Consider the following 17,733-nt stretch of genomic DNA (forward strand, 5'->3'; position numbering starts at 1 on the left):
GGGTAAGGCATCTCTACTCAAATACAGAGGAATAAAGGAACAGTGTAAAAAATGTTTCTTTGATGACTTTATTTCCATTGCAGACAAGCTACATAACATTTAAAACCACAAACGACAGAAGAATTTTGGCATCATTTAAAAGGTTTTGAGCAAGGAACAGAGATTGGAAGGAGGTGTTTCTTGTGGGTGTGGTTTGGTTTTTTTCGAAGAAATCAGATGATAATGTAGAACATACTGGCAATGAATAATGAAGTCACACTTGCCTAAGTTAAACTTCTAGGTAAGAATGACACATTCTACTTGTTTAAAAGCCCAGTTTATCTAACCAAGGGTCTCCTGGTGCTAAAATGAACAGTGTATTTGTTTCAGATAGAACCCCCAAACCCAGAGGACATCAGAGGAGGAACAATTAATGCAGAATCCAGAAAACAAGGTGTCACATGAGTGTTAATGTCACAGCTCTGAAACCCGGTGTGTTTTCTGCTTCTTGGGCCTCAATACACACATTAGCCATGTCTTGACTGCAAGTTGGGAACTTGGGAAATAGCTCTTTTTTTTAACACTATAACTCATGATGGTACCAAACACAGGATCATTTGCATAATTATTTCACTTTTTCACGTGTATTCAATATACCAAAATCTGTCTCTTTACAAGAAGAAGAAATAACTTTTTTGAGATTCTTCTATTTCAGAAACTTGCATAAAATCAACAAAGGCTTGTGAAATCCCTGTCTGCTCCATTTATTGTGATTTGAAATTTTCTTTTTTCTTTTTTGTTTATACTGCTCTTTTGGAAGTACAAAGATATTTTTCTTCCCCCTACTAATTTTGACTTTTTCCATTTAGGAATCATTGATTCATCCTCATGTTTTTGTACAGCTGCCATTTCAATTCTGTTAAAAAAACTTGCTGTGCCACCGTATCTTTGTTCCACAGCACCACTGGTGGATGTAGACACAGCTGTGGCAAGAAAGTATTTGATCAGTTAGTTTCTGGCTCAGAAAGGGGAGGATGAGCCCAAATGTATGCATTTTCATATGTGGCACATAGCATTGTTTACCTTCTGTTTCTTTTGTGATAGGCAGATTTTACATTAAACTATTTGGGACTGCATCTGGCTCAGGGGATTCCTGATGTCCCATGTGGTCTTTTTCCAGTAGATTTTTGGTTCTAATTTGATCCAAATTATGATTATCTAAGGACTTTTCACAGCATGTGCGAAATCACTTGATTGTCACAGTCCTGTTCCTAGCTGGCATCAGTCTACGCCACAGAAAGTCCAGTCCTGAGTATCACAGCTGGTACTCTTTGTGGAAAAGACAAGGATTCACTGAGTAAATTTTCTCTCACTAAAGTCAGAAGTAAATTTTACTTTTAATTCCAGTGGAGCACAAGCAAGAAATGATTTAGCATCAATGCCTTCCCTTCACTCTTCTAAAGATGATGCCTTTCAAGGACACAATGGAGAAGGGTAAACTGTTGCTGGCTCTATAATATTTTGGAGAGGAAAAAAAAAAAAGGACTGAAGATTCTACTTAGATAGTTGTGACACCTTTTGAGTAAACAATTCTAACATTTGTGTCCCAAAGACAACTGGAGTAGGTGTCAGAACCCCCAGGGATAGCTTGAGGTGGGAAGGAAACAACTGCTGTTGTCTCTGTATCTGCCTTCTTGTTTTCAGAAGATTTATTTACTTTCCTGCATTTGGATGCACAGGGTCCACTCAGGTTCAAACCACACTTAGCTCTATAATCTATTCAGAAACTGGTGTGACAGGAAGCCACTCTGTGCACTGACCTAATGGAGCTGTTTGTCTCTGCTCTCCTTCCAGGGCTCTTGCTGTAATGTATTCTCCATCCTTTTTTTCTCTCTTATTTGCACAGTCCTGAACTGCCCTTTACACAGAACAACAAGAAGTTGGCTGTATATGCCACAGTAATGACATCAAAGGATGATAACAATTAGCACTTCATTTAGCATCTTAACTATAACACAAAGATGCCTAGCCAGCAGTATCTCAGGCACATGGGGAAACTGGCCACACAGAAAAGAATTTAATGACCTGGCCAGCCATGAAGTAAGCTATTGAAAACAGCAATCAAGATTTTTTTATTTTACAGACCTAGTTCCATCCACCAACATATTCTGTCCGCACAAGACTGATGTTTACAGGAAAATTACTCATATCTTATCTATGATAACAGTAGCCCTGAAACCTGCCATGCTTTTATTCCAATTACTTTTGTATTGTCTTTTTCATGAGGGCAAGTTCAGTAAAGAATTTCTTTATTATATCTAATATAAACTGCCATCTTTCAGTTGAAAGCCATTACCTCATCCTATCACTATATGTCCCATGTAAAAACTCCCTCTCCAGACTTCTTGTAGGCCCCCTTTAGGCACTGTAAGGTTGCTCTGAGGTCTTCTTGGACTCTTCTCTAGGCTGAACAACCCCAACTTCTGTCCAAAGGAGATAAGGAGATGTTCCAGCCCTCTAATCATCTTTGTGGGCCTCCACTGGGCTCACTTCAACAGATCCATATCTTTCTTGTGCTGGGGCTCCAGAGCTGGATGCAGTGCTCCAGAGCTGGACACAGCACTCCAGGTGAGGCCTCACCAGAGCAGAGTAGAAGGGCAAAATCATCTTTGACCTGCTGTCCATTCTGCTTTTGATGCAGCCCAGGATGTGGTTGGTTTTCTGGGCTGTGAGCACACATTGCTTCCTCATGGGGAGCTTCTTGTCCATCAACACTGCAAGTGTCGCTTCTTATTCCCTGCCCAGCCTGTATTTGGGATCCCCTCAGCCCAGGTGCAGGATCTGGCACTTGGCCTGGTTGAACTTCATGAGGTTTGCACAGTCCCACATCTCAAGCCTGTCCAGGTCCCTCTGGAGGGCATTCCTTCCCTCCTGCGTGCTGACCATACCACGCAGCTTGGAGTGGACAGTGCTGACAGTGCACTTGATCCCACTGTCCATGCCACCAACAAAGATGTTAAACAATGCTGGTCCCAAGACTGACCCCTGAGGAACACCACTTGTCAGTAGTCTGCACTGGAACATTGAGCTCTTGACCACAACTCTTTGAGTGCCATCATCCAGCCAGTTCCTTAGTTCCTGATTCACCAAGTGATTCATCCAGCAAACCCATTTCTACCAAATCCATTTTCTACCTTTCTAGTTTAGAGACATGGATGTCATGGAGGACCGTGTCAAATGCTTTGCACAAGTCCAAGTAGATGACATCAGTCGCTCGTCCCTCATCCACCAATGCTGTGACCCTGTTATAGGAGACCACCAAATCTGTCAGGCACAATTTGCCCTTGGTGAAATGTCTCACCATTCTTTCTGCATGACATCATTAACTTTTGGGGGTTTTGTGTTAATCCACATAGGAAAAACTCTTAGACAAAGATTCTTCATTTTGGTCTCAACTATTGTAACAAACTTTTCTTCAGTTTGAGAGAATGCTGTCCAAATTGCATCTATTCAAACTGCTGTTGCAATTCTTCCAGCTTGTAGCCACAGCTGTATGATTTCTCTCTGAAATTTTCTACTGACACTTATTTCTTCTTAATTCCATCATAGGAAACGCAACTCCTCTTCAATTTTAAAGGTCCATCTCTGTCATTTGATGTCAGGATCTGCTGGCTTTGGCAAGGGAGCAAAAGGCTTGAATGAATACCTCACTGCACAGGAGGGACTTGTTTTTTCAAGCCAGGAATTTACAGCATTCAGTGTAAATCCCACAGAGATTCCCCAGGAATACAAATGACAATTCCATATGCAGGTGGTGATTATGTGGAAATCATGGGCAAAGCACATGTTCCTCATTTCCAAGAAAGGTACAAAAACCATCTAGAAAGGATTACAAATGGCTTCATTTCTTTCTAGGCTTGGACAATAATTCCTGGCAAAGTCTCTGCATAAAGGCCTGAGTTCCTTGGCCCAGCAGTGTCACCCTGGGCATCCTTCAAGTGGGTAACTTCATTTTCTCCCATGGCTCTTAATAGAATCACAAAATGGTTTGAGTAGGAAGGGACCTCAAAGACAGAAAAAGAGACCTTAACATGAGCCAGCATGTGCCCAGGTGGCCAAGAAGACAAGCGGCATCCTGGCCTGCATCAGAAATGGGGCAGCCAGCAGAACCAGGGCAGCGATTGTCCCTCTGTACTGGGCACTGGTGAGGCCACGCCTCGAGTGCTGTGTCCAGTTCTGAGCCCCTCAGTTCAGAAGGACATTGAGGAGCTGGTGAAGGGCCCAGAGAAGGGCCCTGGGACTGTGAGGGGTCCGGAGCACAAGTGCTGCGCGGAGCAGCTGATGGAGCCGGGCGTGTTTAGCCCGGAGCGAAGGAGGCTCGGCTGTGACCTGAGCGCTCTCTGCAACTCCCTGAGTGAGAGGGGGCTGTAGCCAGGAGGGGTCGGGCTCTTCTCCCAGGTAACAAGTGACAGCACAAGAAGATATCGCCTCAAGCTGTGCCAGGGGTAGTTGGGGTTGGACATTAGGAGGAATTTCTTCACAGCAAAGATGGTTAAACAAACATTGGAACGTGCTGCCTAGGGAGGTGGCGTTGTCATCGTTCCTGGGGCTGTTTAAGGAAAGACTGCGCTTGGCACTTAGTGCCAGGGGCTGTGTGACGCGGTGCTGCTCGGTCCCAGGCTGGACTCGATGACCTCAGAGACCTTTTCCAGCCTAATCCAGTCTGCGGTTTGCTCCCATACGCGCGGGGCGCTGTGCGCCCGGCCGGGTTTGACCCGCGCCGCCCGCCGTACGCCGCCTGTCCCCCGCGCATGCGGAGTGGCGGAGCCGCAGCGGGAGCGCGGCCGGCGGCGCGGAAGGACCTTGGTGGGAGCTGAGGTGAGGCCGCTCCCCGCTCCCGCCGCGGCTCCCGCTGTTCCCTCTTTTCCCCTAATTCCGTCTAGCTTCCCTTATCATCCCCACCCCTAGGGCCGCCAGCCGCCGCTCCCTGCTCGGCCGCGGCCCCGCGACAGCCCTGTGACCTCTGCGCGTCCCTGAGGGTGGCGTAGCCGGGCCCAGCGGCGGCGGCTGCAGCGCGGGGCCGGGGGGCCCTGGGTGCGGGGTACGGCGCGGGGCTGGGCCCAGCCTGGCCCCGGTACCGCTTAGGATGGCTTCTCACTTAAACACCAGGACAGCAGGCCTGGGAGGGAAGACCCTGCGAGGAGCGCAGGATTTAGTGTGAACAGCGAAGGGCAGCCTTGGTGCCACAAATACTGGGTGCAAGGAATGTAAGAACTTGAAACTAGAACCGTGCCATAACTAGGTTGTCCTTGAATTTTGTCCCTTAAATACTCTCATTGAAAGGTCAAACACACTGGACCACTGGTGCTTATATCGTGAAGACGATTATTGCACAGTACAAAAAGAATGGTTTTTCTGCAGTGCAGAAAATTATTTTAAGCAGAGCTTATCGCACAATTCTCTCATTTGTTTTTTCTTTCAGGAAACGCAGTCAGCATGCCGGCGGCGCTGTTGCCGAAGCCGCAGATGCGCGGCCTTCTGGCCAAGCGGATGAAGTTTCACCTCCTCGGGGCATTTTTGGTATCCACGGGAGCCGCAACCTTGTTCAAGGTGGGCTTTGTAGTCATTCAGTTTTAAACTGGGTTCATTGGAATAGTTAAAGAATTCGTGACATTTTTCTGTTGAGATTGGGTTGAGCTGTTCATCAGAAAGGTTTAGTCGTGTGTTTTTGTAAGCATGTTTCCAAAGCACAAATAAATCGTCCTAATCTTCATTTGAAGAAAGGATGTGAATAATCTGATGTTTCATTCTGTGTGTTCAAGATCACACGATTTGTGACAACTTGACCTTGAGTCTGCTAGTCCCAAAATGCTCTTGACCATTCACAGCTGCTGCACATTAACTCTGGATAGTTTGTGTTTTGGTCTGCCACAGTTTCTGAGACTTGGGAGAGTTGTCCAAGTCCTGCTTTATCTCTTGACTGATTTCAGGAAACTTGCTCTATTTGGAAAACTCATCCTTCACACTGAAGATGCCAGTGTGGGAAAACCTCATGTGGTCTTTGTGTCCTTGCTTTTGAGGTACCGTGAAAATGGAGCATTATGTTTCCAGAAAAACACTTTTACAGGTTTGACTTCTGATAGAGATAAGAGCAGTACTTGTTCTTGAGTGCTCTTATAAATAAGTTTTGTATCTCATGCACAAAGCAAACAACACAGTGGGAATTCTCGTGGAAGAACTGGATCTTGGTTTTCCCATTGAATTCGTGCATATGCTGTTGGCGGCATTTGAATGCTCAGGAAGCTGTTGATAAAAGTGACGAGAAATAAAGTTAATTTCAGGTTTTTCACAAGTTCTCACAAATGTCTGTCAGAAACAATAAGCTCACACCTGTACTTAACACATCTGTTGAGAGGTAGACAAGCCTTTTTGTGGTCAGACTTAGATTATAATTTTGTAATAGTCTCTGGGTCAGTACCTTGTTTGTCGCCCCTGTGTTAATGCACTGGTAAGGTGGCAGGCCAGATTTAGAACAGGTAACATGGATCTCAGCAGTGATTCAGTTTGTTCCATGTAGGATGCTGTTGTACAAACCCACCTCAGAATTTTTTTTCACATTTTTGGGAGCTTTTTGGGTATATCCCTGTTCTTCTGGTGAATGGGTGTCCAAGGAATGAGAATTGTGTCTTTCTATGTTGGTGACCAGTAAGGGTGGCTCAGCAGTCTTGTAAAAATTTTACCAGATGTAGCTTAGTGTAGCTCCAATGTGGTCCTTCAGTGTACAATGCCATTTTATCCAGAGTTAGAGTTTGGCAGCTGCCCACAGGCACATAACTTGCCAAAATGACGTGTTTTATGTATAAAACTATTAGCAGGAAGGGTGTTGGACACTTGAGTGTCAATACAGATGGAGTAGTTTTGAATCTTGAAAGTGTGATGTAACCTTGTAACAGACTTTCTTTTTAAGGTTTTACTGCAGATATTTGTTCTCCTGACCAATGATCAGGTAGTCTGACCTGTGGGTTTTAACAGGGACAAAGGAATGTTTAATAATTTGAGCTAAAGGCCTTTTAGATGAATATCCACTGATAAAAATTTTGGAACTAACAGGAAGAAAAATGCCTGTTCATAAAACTTTGCAAACTTTAATTTTGTGTGTGTTACTTTCCAGTTTGCAGTTGCTGAACCCAGAAAAAGAGCTTATGCAGAGTTCTATAAACACTATGATCCCATGAAGGACTTTGAAGCCATGAAGGCAGCTGGTGTGCTTGAGGCTGCACCCCCCAAGTGATGGTAAGCTGCATCTGCAGTGGGTGAACTGCACTGCATTAGAGCAGGAGTAAAATGATCTCAGCGAGGTGTTGTGCTTCTGCTTGGGGGGGGGTCTTCTTTTTTTTTCAAATCGAAAGGGATTTCCAAAGAGACAGGTTACAAATGGCACTCAAGAGACCTCTGGGTAATAAAAATGTGAAGAAACAGGAGAACTGGGGAGTAAAGGCAGGATAGAAGCTCCTGAATAGCTTTTGGGTAATTTGTTTAACTTGCGTGGTACAGGAGACTGATGATGCCAGGCCTTTGCCCTTCTCACATAACCGAGGAGAGGAGACAAAGCTCTGATGTTAAACACCAAGACTTGCCTGATTCCACAGTTATGTTGATGCTGTCACATCTTGAACTGCTTAACTTGGGGCTCTCTGTATCTTCTGCTTACATACTTGTGGTGGTGCAGTGAGTGAGGAAAAGGAGAGGCGGATTCTCTCTCCTAGCATGCATCTTAATGTAAGGAACAGAGACAGCTTCTGCATATCATTTTCTATTTTGGAGTTGGTGGGGGGGGGTGGAGATAACTAGTCATGAGAGGAAATACATCTATATACACATAAATATATATATATATACGTACGTTAAAAAATCACCGTGGCATACAGCTCTGCTAATAATCACATTTTTGCCATATTGTATGAAGCTTGAATAGAACTTTGTTCACAATACTCTTTTTTTTTGGCACATGACACTGCCTTTTCTAGGAAAACTACCCAGCTTTGTTCTCCCTTGCTAGTAACACCAGGAAAAAAAAAAACAACTTGATTTCTGTTGTGTTGTAGTTATTAATAACTACACTCACTCAGCTGCAAAGGCTGATGTGACAACTCAATAAAGAGTTCCTCTCCCTTTCTTGGTGCAAATTTTTTACATTGAGTTCTCTGCTTCTCCTAAAATGACTTCAGACTAATCTAGAATGATCGTTTTTCATTCTTTTGGAATGTTTTCATATTGTGATCATTACGTGATAATCTGTGGCTTTAATTATCATGGCCAGCTGGATTTTCTCAGCTTGTTTGCATGAAGAAGCAAGATTGAATAAAAGATTTGTACTTAACACTAAGAATACTGAATTCTGTTCTATGACAATCTGCACTTATCTGGTTTCTGCTTAACACAGCTATGTAGAAAAACCTCAGAGCTCCATCTCTTCTAAAAAATTAGAAAAAAAGGTAAAAAATCCTTGTGAAAGTCCCAACTTTTGGTAATGTTTTGGGGTTTTTTTTTTTATTATTTTGTAAGAGTGGGATACTGCTGTTCTTTAGCTGCGACTGCAGCAAAGATAAATAATGAAATTACAAATTTACTTGGTTTAAATCTTGGTAATTCTGCCTCTGGTTCAGTCCTCTGGCTAATATATAGTCACTTCTAAACTTCTTCAGACACTGGAATTGCATTCTTTAGTCAGGTGGCCTTCATCAGTGTATTCTGAAGGGCCATCTGGTGGTAAAATCATTTGAAACAAACACTGTCAACAAGGGTGCATGTTGAATATTTAATTCAAATCATGAGCAGGATTTATTTCAGTACAAATAGAGCTTCACTCTCAGCCTGTGTTCCCATTGGCAGCTTAAAAAAAATTGCACATTGTGTGCACCTGTTAAAATTAAATGTTTCCTAAACAATTTTTCCATTTCTTAATTGTACTGGCTCAAAAAAAAAATGTGGAGAACGAATCATCTTTTGTGATTTTGTTTCAATTGCTGATGCTTCTTACTCCTTAGCCTGTTTGTATAAGAACAGATATTTTTTCACTCCTTCATAGTAGAAAGAGGTTGTTTTTTGTTGTGCCTGCACATGAATACAAAATTAGAAGGGGAAAACAATGCAAGTGTTTCATATGTGCTGTAAAAAAAGGACAAGTACCCAGAACAGATGGAAGACATTTTCGTTTGCCTCAGAAGTTTATATCTTAGCAATTTTGAATTTTAAGCCTTTTTTTGGTGTAGTTACCCAAAAGAACCAGTGATCATGCACACTACATCTCCCAGTTCACCAGAGTATGTGCTGTACGTGGCAGTAAATACAGTGGCTTTACCTCACTGAATCTTCTCTGTGGAACTGGTATTGGAACCAGAATTGAGGAGGGGCTTGGTGGGCAGGAAGGAGTTCATTAGTTGTGGTGGTGGCATGGCGCTCTGCACCAAGTCTGCTGGGCATGGAGGCACCTCAGCACCTCGCTGGGAATTCACACTCTTTCATCTGCTTGGTGTGGACCCTGGTGGTGATACTGACAGTGGAAATTAAGAGCAGGGATAAATGTGAGGAGTATCTGGCATCTGCCGTGTGCTCAGCGGTGGAATAAAGGGGGAAGCTCAGAGTTTGGTGCTAACCACTTTCATGATTCTTGTCATGGAGCACAGCTGGTGTTGAATTGTGTTCAGTATAATGGCGAGAAGCAATTTGAATTTGGTTTTCTTCCTTCCTTGGTAGGCTGCCTGCATCACTTGTTTCCTCTCTGGCTCCTATCTGAAAGCTGCATTCCTTTCTCCTGCAGGCCCTCAGCAAGACTGATTCAGTTACCAGTGCAGCATATATAGTGAATCTGATGGGCTGTGCAATGTTGTTCCAGCTCTTGATTTGTTCCATGTTTCACTTCTGTTTGCCACATGAAGGGTGTGTGAAGCTTCAAGCATCAGGAAATAACGGGGAATTCCTCTAGACTAAACTACCACATAAACATTTCTCTCTGCTGCTTTGCATTCATACATACTTGCATGTTTATTTAGAGCATGAAGTTTGTCCATCATAACCTAATGGGCTTTTTTTGTCTTGCAGATTCCCTTCAGTTCAAGGAGACGTGATGACTGAACCTTATTTGTTCACTGAAGTGTAAAGTGAACTTCAAGATATGGCACGCTCTAATGCAACTCAGTGAATAAAATACATGTGTCTGTGACATTTAGTTGTCTTCATTAATGTAGAAATACCTAAAGGCTCAGGTGCTGGGTGGAAAGAGCGGTGCAAAGTCTTCAGAACTTGCCCGAGATGACTAAGTCTATCTTTCCTCCAGGAATTATTTGCATCTCTGTTTTGGCCAAATCCCATTTGATAGCACAGTATATCCCTAAGCAGTGACAGCTAGTTTGTCCCAGCTGCTTATGGGAATGTGCAAGAGGACAGATGTTGCAGGAAGGGAGAGGATGAATTTCTGGAGGGGTCTGTGTTACCTCTGGCTTCACGAGGTGGGCTGACCTTGAGAAGAAAGAATTTGGCTAGAAATTCTGGAAATACACCAGCCAGCCTCTTTGTCTTTTTCTGTCATCACTGTATTGTCTTCCTTAGATCAGCAAACTGTTACAGTAAGACTTACAGACTCTGCAAATGCCCATTCTTACACATGGTGTATTAGTTACTCTAATTGGAAAATGACTCCAAACTGCAGGCATGTTCCCATATAATTGATGTACAAGAGGAAGGGGGGTACAGGCAGACAAAGTAAATACTGTATTATGGTAATAAAAAATCTTGGCATGCTGCTTTTAGACATGTATCATCTTTTTAATATGTGGAAGTAGTCAGCTAAGCATTGTTTGGATCTCTGCTGCATTCTGTGCAGCAGAGACATGGTGCTCTGTCTTGGGCCGTGGTAAGCTGTCAGTGAGAACAGGCTTTGTCATTGCCTGTTGCTCGGGATGAAGAAGGTACTAGGATTGCAGCTTTTGTTTGCTGGATGTGGATACTTGGGAGAGCAGGCAAAAGCTGACTGCATGAACGGAAGGAAGTCTTTGTATGAAGCAGCATGACAAATTAGGCCATCTGTGTTGTATTTGAAGGTCTTCGGTTCAAATCCTGTTTGGAGTAACTCTTATTATTTTACATGGATCATTAACTACTTAACACTTAATAGGTATCCTTGAACAACATTTGGACTAATGAAAGCACGTAAGTAATGTATGTGGTCCAGAACATTTTACAGAGCAACATGGGATTGTCTTTAAACTTCCCATGCAGGCAGTGCTTCCTTTAAGCAAAGAAAGAATTTGACATTAGTGATGCAGTGGAAACCATCTAGTAAGCAAAATACCCCAGCTCCTATAAATGTAAACCAGAGTTTAACAATAGCAAATTATACCCATTTATCTTTCCAATGTACAGTATAAACAGTGTATGCCATTAAGTACTGACTAACATTTTCTCAGGCCTGTCTGCAGGTTTAAATAGCCTGGGGTCTTCAGTCTTACTGACAGCTTCAGAGGCAAAGAAACTTGCTACTGCCAGGTGTGCAGGCTAATAGACATGACTTCCCTTGCTGGTCTAGGCCCTGTATTCTTCACAGTTGCTATGAATTAATTTACTGTTAAATTCTTCTAAACTGTTGTAGCCAGCAGCAGATAGTCTGCATTCCTTCAGCTACCAGCTCATGTGATTTAAAGAAATGAGTTTTGTAACTGAAGGCTACAAAATTTTTGATAGGTACAGTGAGCTCAGGGATGTCTTTGGCTAAATGTGTTTAACAAAGGAAGGTGGATTCTAACTTCCATGGCTGTGCTTTGGGAGTTTGCAGGCTGCAGTTGTTGCTTTCTGGATGCAGCCTGGTTTCACACTGGATGCAAGGCAAGTACTTCCCTTAAGCAGGCAATGCCAACCAACCCACAGCTTACTTTCCTCTGGAGAAGAAAGTGAGTGCAAAGGAAGTACCTAACCTGCTTTTCTGAAATCAGCACCAACCTACCAGTTTTCCTTCTTTTTTTTTCTTCCTTATTTTTTTTTTCCTTTGCCAGCAAGAGTTCAGCTAATTCTATCATACAGAGAACTGGAGTGGGACATAACACAGTACAAGACCTGTGAGTTAGACCCTAATCAGTTACTTGTAACAGGGTCTGGCATTCTGTTTCTAGGAGATGCAGAGCTGAAAAACATGCTTGGCTGCTCTTGGAGACTATCCCAAGTGTCTGAAGGTTTTTGCTATATTTATGTATGAAATGATATATCAAGAGGAATTTTTTGACCTGAACTGCTTTGGGAAGGGTCTTGCCTGACTATGCCTCCAAATTTTTTGGCTAGCTTACTTTATTCTCGAGTGTTTGAGGAGTGATTGATTGTTCTGGAAGCAAACTAAAAAGATAGATTTGAAGTTGTGAGCTCTCCAGGTCTAAAGAGCGTTATGAGAGTAGGCATATTTTAAGAGTGCACATTGCACTGCTTTAGCAGCTAAGTACAGGCAGCTGCTCTTTGGACAACTTTGTTTGCATAGTTCACACAGCTCATATGTAGGAGAGGTTGATTTATGTGCCGTCCCCACTCGTTTCCATACATGTGGTCAGAAGGGGGAGAAAGAACCTGCATAATGCAGTAAAGATGCAGCTCAATTCACTGAAGAAAAGTGTAATTTAAGCAAGTGTTTATTCCAGAAGAATGTAATTCAGGAAAAACACGAATGTATCTTAAAACAATGGCTGAAATCTACAAACTCCTAGAAATGAAGCTGCTGTTCCTCATTTTTTACAGGTGTGTTTGCATCCCCTTGGCTTGTCTGTGTACTTCATAAATAAGGAACAGATTAGTCTAATTGAAATGGTAACTACAGTGCTGTTTTGATTTAGTCAAAAAACGCATAAAACTTTTCAGCACACCTTTTTTTTTGCAAGCCAGTCACCAGTTTTTACTTCCAAAGTATTGTCACGACCTATTGCATTTTATGGTACGCTGCAAAGTGCAGTGACCAACTGGGATCTAATGGGGCTCTCATGAAGCTTGTACATCAGTCTTGTCATTGTCCTACACAATGTCCTACACCTTGTCCTACACTTTGAACAAATAAACAGCTCACAACAAGAAATATTACAGGAATAGCTTTATTATCTTTAAACAATTGAATTATATTACAATTTATCCATCAATTTGCAAAATTAGAAGTATTAAACAACTTCCATAAAATATTCAGGAATGAAGCACATGTGTGTATATACATATACATTTTTAAACAGTGTTATTTAAACAACGACTAAGTTATTAAATCGTTGTATGAAATGTTGATAATGGATGGGCTTATTTCACAGTCAGAAAAGGACAATGCAGACCTCAGCCTCCTTTATTCTCAGTAGATGAGAGACACAGCTTTTAGAAATACCTTTTAACAAAATAGAACTCAAGAGAAAAACATTGCAGTTACTACATTCTTATTTACTGTGCATTTGGTCATATCAAGTATGCATAGAAGTTATTAACTATAAAGCATATGCTCCAAACGGTGATGAGATTTTATTCCAGTTTTTGACTCAAATTCCAACTATGTTCAGGAATCTCCAGACAAAATTCATTTTGGTAAGCATATAGGGAAGGAAAGAAAAGTTAACATACATAGTTGGAAACCAAATAAGCTTTTGGTTTTAAAATGAAACTGCCATAGCCAAATTTGGTTTATAAAGTCATCTAATTGTGCCCAGAGACTGATTTCTTGTCTACTAAAGAAATACAGGTGTTGAACATATATTCCTAAGTGTACTGTGATGGCATCATTAAATATTAATGTAATTGGTACCTGTGGGTCCATAGCTTTCAGTCAACTTTAAAACTCACTTTGCTTAGTACATATTTGTAAAGGTCACGTTTCTAAATATGCCTGTTTTTATCAGTTTGAAGATGAGAAGCATAAAATGAATTAGGGCTGAAGGGAGCACATACAATGTAGTGGTGGCAGATCCGAAATAAGCAAGACCCCACAAGCTGTACTTAGCACCTGCACATCTGGGTTACACTGAGCTTGGCGATTTTAAGGACACAGCTCTGTTTCTTAAATGTTTGAACTACATGTTACTGGCTTCCAGCTAATGAACAGTGCACAGTCATACACACATTGAAAGTACTTCTGAAAATTTGGTGGTGGATAAAATAAAGTTTCTGTATACAGACAGTTTTAAAAATAAAGTCATGTTGTAGTTCATGTTTTGTTCTCCAAACCACACAAAGGCACTAGTTTACATTATGGACTAATGTCCTGCAAAACTTCAGTCAAATAAAGGAAGCTATTTTAAGGTTAAAGTGGTGCTAAAACCCAGCTGTCACTAGTAACTTAAAACAGCCACACTGGGTTTTTCAGATTTAGTGGGGGAAAATGCTTTGCCTCAGGACGCACGTGTTGGGGGAGTGTGGGTGTGGGGGGAAAGGCTCAGCCTTGAGCAAGTTTTTACAGCTGAGTTATAAACCTGCTTTATAACAGAAACTGGCAGACCCTAAAATATGATATAGAGGTATTGATGCACATTTCTGCGTGTGGTAAAAACGTCCGTATGCACGTAATTTCCCCCTATTCTCTAATTTTTGGTTATTGAAAAGAAAAAGGATTTTGATTAAGCTGTAGTCCAAGGCTGTTCCTTCTTACTTTATTCGTTTGCCAGAACACTTTCCTTCCAGCACTGGTATTTTGGCGAGGGAGCAGGAATGCTGTCAAGATTAGAAAAGCTATTGGGCTTTGTTATCAATTTCTACCTCCTCGAAAATTATATGCATCTCTACTTGATGTAGGTTACTGCAGAGAAAGCATTGCTTTCAGACCGGTATGGTGTTACTATACACACCAGAAAGAACTACTAATTAAATCCTTTCCTCAAGGCCTTATTTTTCACCATGGTGAATTTGCTAATGAATACTTGGGCAAAATTTGGATCAACTACATACTGATAGGTTTTTGTTATAGTCAGGGGCTGTTCAGTAGCCACGGTTTGCGGGGCTGGTGCTGTGGCGGCGCTGGGAGTGAGGTGATAAGATGTCTTGGTGATGTACTCCACGAGGCGGTTGTACTGCTGCTCTGACAGCCTCTCTCTGGCTCCCTCGGCCTGAAATCAGATAAGATACAATAGTTACTGAGTATTTGACAGTAACTGAACTGAGTAGCAAGGACAATAACTTCCACATTTCTCTGATAAAAATTGTCCTGCCTGAAATCTTACAATAGTTCAAAGGATTTTTTAAATTGTGAATGTTCTCCCATAGTTGAGTCCTTGGTATATTAGTCCTCTCCTCTGCTGTTTTGGAGCTCTGAGAAGCTCTAACCACCACAGAATATTTAAATAGTATCTTTTGAGAATTGTTCAAGAGTAGAACTTTACAACAGATCGACTTGTATACAGCAAAGGCATTGAAACCCCTTTTAGAAAAATGTCAGTAGCTCTTGGCAAGGCTTATCATACAGGAATTCTATTTAGCTAAAATATTTTAGTCTTTAACTTACTTGATTTAAAATGGAGACTAGAAGCTACCTTCCAGGTGAATGTTCTATGCCAGGATATATCCATCTGCTTCTGGCAACAAAACCCCCATTCACACAAGGACATTTTTCTAAACAAAAGGGTTTTACTAAAGATGATCTGGGCATTTTGTTTCTGGAGAAGACATTAAGGGATCTGTCTTCTGCAGGCTGAAATAGGTAGAGATTGTTTAAGGCCCTAGCAAGAGGAATGCAAGCAACCTACCCTAGTGGGAAAAAAATACAGTAAATCAAATACTGTCATCTATCATATGGTTCAAACCAGATAAACTATTATCCAGAAAAGCTATGGGCAAACCTGGCTTTGGAAGATCAATCTGCTGTGCCCTGATTTTTGAAGAAGTTCAAGATGACTATGACTAGCTTGAGAAGGGAAGGCAAACAAGCAGGCATTAAGCTGGTTGCACGGTTTCAAAAAAACTGTGTTTCAGAAATCCCAGCATGGATACATACAGTAGTATGACAAGCTAAGTCATTCAGAATAGGAGTTACTTCCAAAATATGACAACGAAGAAAAAGGCAGAAGCTATAATTGGGCCAGGGTTTGATGCTTCCTTATTTTACACTTGGAGAATTGCTGACCAGTTTTATTTTTGTAGGATTTAAAATTTCCTTGCTGGACCTCATGCTAAGGATTTAAAGACTGCTATCTTCTGCCTGTCTTTCAGGAAGTTTTACAGGTCTTGCTCGACAGAATGGTATTTTCAAGCAGTGCCATTAGATTCAATTTAACATCCACAATCAGTATCTTGTCATGTCTCTGTACTGCAAGACTCATTTAAATACTCTGTTGCTTATTTGAAGAAAGAATTGATATGATTGATAGATAGTGACAGGTGTCACATTCACATGAAAAAAGTCCCCTGTGTTTTTTTTTTTACTATGCCTTTGGAGATGGATTTGCTGCTCAGTGAGTAGAAACACTCCTGTTTTCAATCATCATCACAAAATTGCTAAAGGAAGCAGGCTCATGAACAAGCTCAGAAGTTTAAGGTTGAAGCCTGTGCCTGGAAACAGCGGAAAGGATGAAATGGGCAGAGGAAAGGGTTGTTTCCATGAACAACCTTAAGGGAGGGAAAAATCAGAAGGCAGACTGCTGCAGCAGACTCACAGCTAACAGTGGAGAACGGTGTCTGAACCACGTCTTCGGTCCGGTGGCTCAGTAAAAGTATCTCAGCAGTCAGTCTGTTTCAGCAGTTGAAAGGAGAGAAATATGCTGAAGTACCACCTACGTAACCTGGATTTTAAGTTGCAGGGTAAATCCTGCATGTAGGTGGCTTCTCACTTTTTCCTGATTTCTCCTGGGGAGGTAAGCCCAGGGACAGCTGGGTTCTGCCTCCACATTGACCAGAAGATCCTCCTCAGCCAAAGGAGATGCAAATGGTGCTGGTATCCCACTCACCTACTTTTGTGAACCCATTCTTCATTCAGCCCCAGGCTATTTTCCAGAGATACAGCATAATTATTTAGGAGGAAATATTAACTATGGTTGGACGGTCTTTCAAAGTAACTGAGACCCTGCCTGCTTTTAGATGACTTCATGTACAACTAAGTGTCTGCTTCTGCAGCCAGTTTCAGTTTGGCTTATATTTTTAAGACAAGAAAAATTTGGAATTGATGCTATTCTACATTTTTTTCCTAAATGGGACCTAAGATTGTCACTAAGTGCCCTTACTTTCTGCTTTGAACATTTTTCATGTTAATATCCAGATCACTCAAGGTTTCAAAACTCGATCAAGGCTTGCTTAATGCACCTCCTAGAGGAATATTACAGATACCATGTCTCTTCATACTACAAGGCCATACTTTTTGGGTTAAGAACTCCAGTATTTTTTTAAAAATTCCTCCCCTTATGGTTTATAATGAATAAGCCTTCAGCAATTCTAACTCCACAGAAGCTATAACACTTGTGCTGTGCGGTCCAGGTAGGTGTAGCACTGATCTACTCCTCTGTGCACACTGACTAGGGAGACCCAGCTTTTTAGGAATTTTTTTCCATTGCTTTGAGAAATCCAAAGACTGGTTTTCAGCACCAAAGATGATAACACATAGGAATATCACAAAAAAACCAAACCAAACCAACCAACCAACCAACCAACCAAACAAACAACCCAAAAACTGGAATATCTGAAATTCCAGGGTCCTTCAATTTTTTATTGTCTTCTTGATGTTATGAGCTATACCAAGAGCAGCTGGAAGAGCAGGCCTTTTGAGTTTGACAT

The 17,733-nt window shown here is 41.8% G+C and overlaps 2 protein-coding genes across 5 annotated transcripts in view; one reads left to right on the plus strand and one right to left on the minus strand.

Moving 5' to 3' along the window:
- Positions 1-4,751: 4,751 nt before the first annotated feature.
- Positions 4,752-10,201, plus strand: COX6C (cytochrome c oxidase subunit 6C). Its single transcript, XM_066177980.1, has 4 exons — positions 4,752-4,857; positions 5,462-5,589; positions 7,151-7,272; positions 10,081-10,201. Exons 2-3 carry the CDS (start codon positions 5,476-5,478, stop codon positions 7,268-7,270), a joined length of 234 nt encoding a protein of 77 aa, XP_066034077.1. The 5' UTR covers positions 4,752-4,857; positions 5,462-5,475; the 3' UTR covers positions 7,271-7,272; positions 10,081-10,201.
- Positions 10,202-13,084: 2,883 nt separating this feature from the next.
- The window catches only part of VPS13B (vacuolar protein sorting 13 homolog B), a 430,899-nt gene continuing 426,250 nt past the window's right edge, over positions 13,085-17,733 (minus strand). For all 4 annotated transcript variants that reach the window (XM_066178010.1, XM_066178000.1, XM_066177992.1 and 1 more), the window contains one exon: positions 13,085-15,080. In XM_066178010.1, coding sequence (XP_066034107.1) covers positions 14,835-15,080 — 246 coding nt within the window. In that variant the 3' untranslated portion in view covers positions 13,085-14,834. The remainder of the gene's footprint in view (positions 15,081-17,733) is intronic.

This window comes from Chamaea fasciata, unplaced genomic scaffold (genome assembly GCF_029207755.1).
Source record: "Chamaea fasciata isolate MVZ Bird 193981 ecotype frontalis unplaced genomic scaffold, bChaFas1.0.hap1 SCAF_1, whole genome shotgun sequence".
Classification (NCBI taxonomy): domain Eukaryota; kingdom Metazoa; phylum Chordata; class Aves; order Passeriformes; family Sylviidae; genus Chamaea; species Chamaea fasciata.

Bases quoted from the DNA above. Each gene is read 5' to 3' on its own strand.
- COX6C (XM_066177980.1), top strand. From the start codon at position 5,476: ATGCCGGCGGCGCTGTTGCCGAAGCCGCAGATGCGCGGCCTTCTGGCC. The intron at 5,590-7,150 runs GTGGGCTTTGTA...GTTACTTTCCAG, and splicing joins GAGCCGCAACCTTGTTCAAG to TTTGCAGTTGCTGAACCCAG.